Here is a 2,046-nt window from a genome sequence, read left to right as displayed (position 1 = left end):
TGGAGGGAGGGATGCTGGCCAGGTGGCTGCTGGTCTTGCAGACCCCTCACTCTTCCCTTGGTCATGGCTGTGGGATCCAGGCTTTGGGGTTCTCTCTCCAGGCAGCCCTTCCCCATGCTCATGTGAGGAGTGTAGGGGGTGGACGGATGCCACGGGGTGGAAAACTCCCTCGGTGCACTGTGAAGCTGCACCACAGATGGGCCGGACACCTGGGCTCTCCCTGAGCTCGGCTTTGCCATTTGCAGCCACAAGGTATTTCCACCTTTTTCTGCCGGCACCAGGCTGCACCCAACAGCTTCGGGGCACATTTGCATGTGCAGTCGAGCCTCTGCTCCCCAATAACAAGTGCAACGAGGCTCAGGAGGAGCCAGCGGTGGGGCCGTGAGGACCATTCCCTAGAGGGCGATGGACCCAAGGATGTTTTTGTGAGGGGACCAGCCCCACATGCCTCTCTCCACTTCACAGCCAGGTTTCCCACATGGCCAGTACTTCCCACCCCTGACCCAGCTCCCAGTAAGGGACAGCTGGAGAAACAGTGTCTCTGAGTGCCGCAAGGAACGACTGCCAGCTGGGAACGAAGCTCAGAGCTGGGTCTGGTTGGGAAAAAGGCAAATTTATCAGGTTTGAGCCCTTAACCTGCAATCAGCATCCACTTCTCAGCTCTCACCTGACACAACAGCTCTGCTCTATGTGCAGGAGAAGCAGTATTTTTCCTTTCCTGGAGAGCTCCTCATGAGGATGTTGAAGATGCTGATCCTGCCCTTGATCACCTCCAGGTAAGACATCATCTTCTACTTCTAAAGTACCATCTCTCCATCACATTGAGGAGATTGTCCCGTGATCCCCCGTCGAGGAGATCACCCCAAAACTGCCTGGGGTGAGAATAACCCCGGCCCCAAGCAGCCAGCAACCAAGCAGCATCCCCTGGCTTGGTGTCCATCAAACCCCATGATTTCTCAGCAATGGTTTGGGACAAATCCTCACCTGGATTTGGTAGACACCTGCACCCACGTCAGACACCTGCACTGGCTGGGGCGTTTCCCTTCTTTTTGGGCCCAGCCAGCTGGCGCTGCTGGGACCATCCGTGGGTGGTTGATGATGGGCAGCTTTTTAAACTCAAAGCAGATTTCCTTTTTAGAGGGTTTTGAGAAAGTTCACATAGAAACCACAAGCATCCCTCAGTGTTGCATCTATGTTTGCAAATCCCACTTTTATCAGCCCATCCAGATCTAGAAATAAGAAATAGAGCTGATAGAGTCACACTCAAGTCTAAGCAAGGTCTTGAAAAGCTTACATGGATTTACATATTTTAAACAATTTCTAGCACATGCTCATTAGAAATACCCAAACAATTAGCTCTTTGTTCCCTGGAGGATGTGTCACTTCTCTGTTGTTTTTCAGAGTTTGCTTGCCGTCCCATTTGCCTTTGGTTTATTTCTGGGAGCTGTGTGGTCTCTATCCTGGCCACACTTGGCCTTTTTGGTATCAGCCCTTGCAGACCTGCTTTCTTTTCCCCTCCAGTAGTTCACACCCCCTTCCCTGATGTGCTGCCTGGGTTTTCCTTCGCCCTCGGGGTGCTCTCAGCCCTCCTCGCAGCTCTGTGATGCTGGGTCATCCCAGCCGACCGCTCTCCTGCCTGCAGGCGTGGGGTCTCCACAGGGCTCCCAGGATTTTTCTTGCACATTGAACTGAACCAGGCTTTTTTCTTATTTAATTACTGAATGATGGTGAAGTGGTATCTTCCCTCTATGCACCGTCCCAGAGGGGACCAGGTGTGCTCTGGGCATGGATCTGTCCAGGTTGGGGCTCAGCTCTGGAGCTCCCCAAGCCCCACATTGGAAAGCGTCACCCACCTCTGCGTTGTTTTTGTGGCCTCTCTTGAGCTTCCCAGGGTCTTTCTCCTCCTGGACACATGGCTACTGGAGGGGATCTGTGGGCTGGCCACCACTTCAATGACCTGTCCCCGAGGGTGGCATTAACCCTCGCAGCCTCTGTCTCCATCACGTCCCGCCCAGGGGTCGTCGGGCCACTGCCGAATGCCACCGG

The 2,046-nt window shown here is 54.1% G+C and overlaps 1 protein-coding gene across 1 annotated transcript in view; it reads left to right on the top strand.

Moving 5' to 3' along the window:
- LOC103916043 (excitatory amino acid transporter 5-like) overlaps positions 1-2,046 on the top strand; it is a 21,031-nt gene that overhangs the window by 6,364 nt on the left and 12,621 nt on the right. The window contains exon 2 of the mRNA XM_009322989.1: positions 697-776. Coding sequence (XP_009321264.1) covers positions 697-776 — 80 coding nt within the window. The remainder of the gene's footprint in view (positions 1-696; positions 777-2,046) is intronic.

This window comes from Pygoscelis adeliae, unplaced genomic scaffold (genome assembly GCF_000699105.1).
Source record: "Pygoscelis adeliae isolate BGI_AS28 unplaced genomic scaffold, ASM69910v1 Scaffold284, whole genome shotgun sequence".
NCBI classification, from domain to species: domain Eukaryota; kingdom Metazoa; phylum Chordata; class Aves; order Sphenisciformes; family Spheniscidae; genus Pygoscelis; species Pygoscelis adeliae.
The sequence above is the reverse complement of the archived record's forward strand: the minus strand, read 5'-3'. Positions and strand labels throughout refer to the sequence as shown.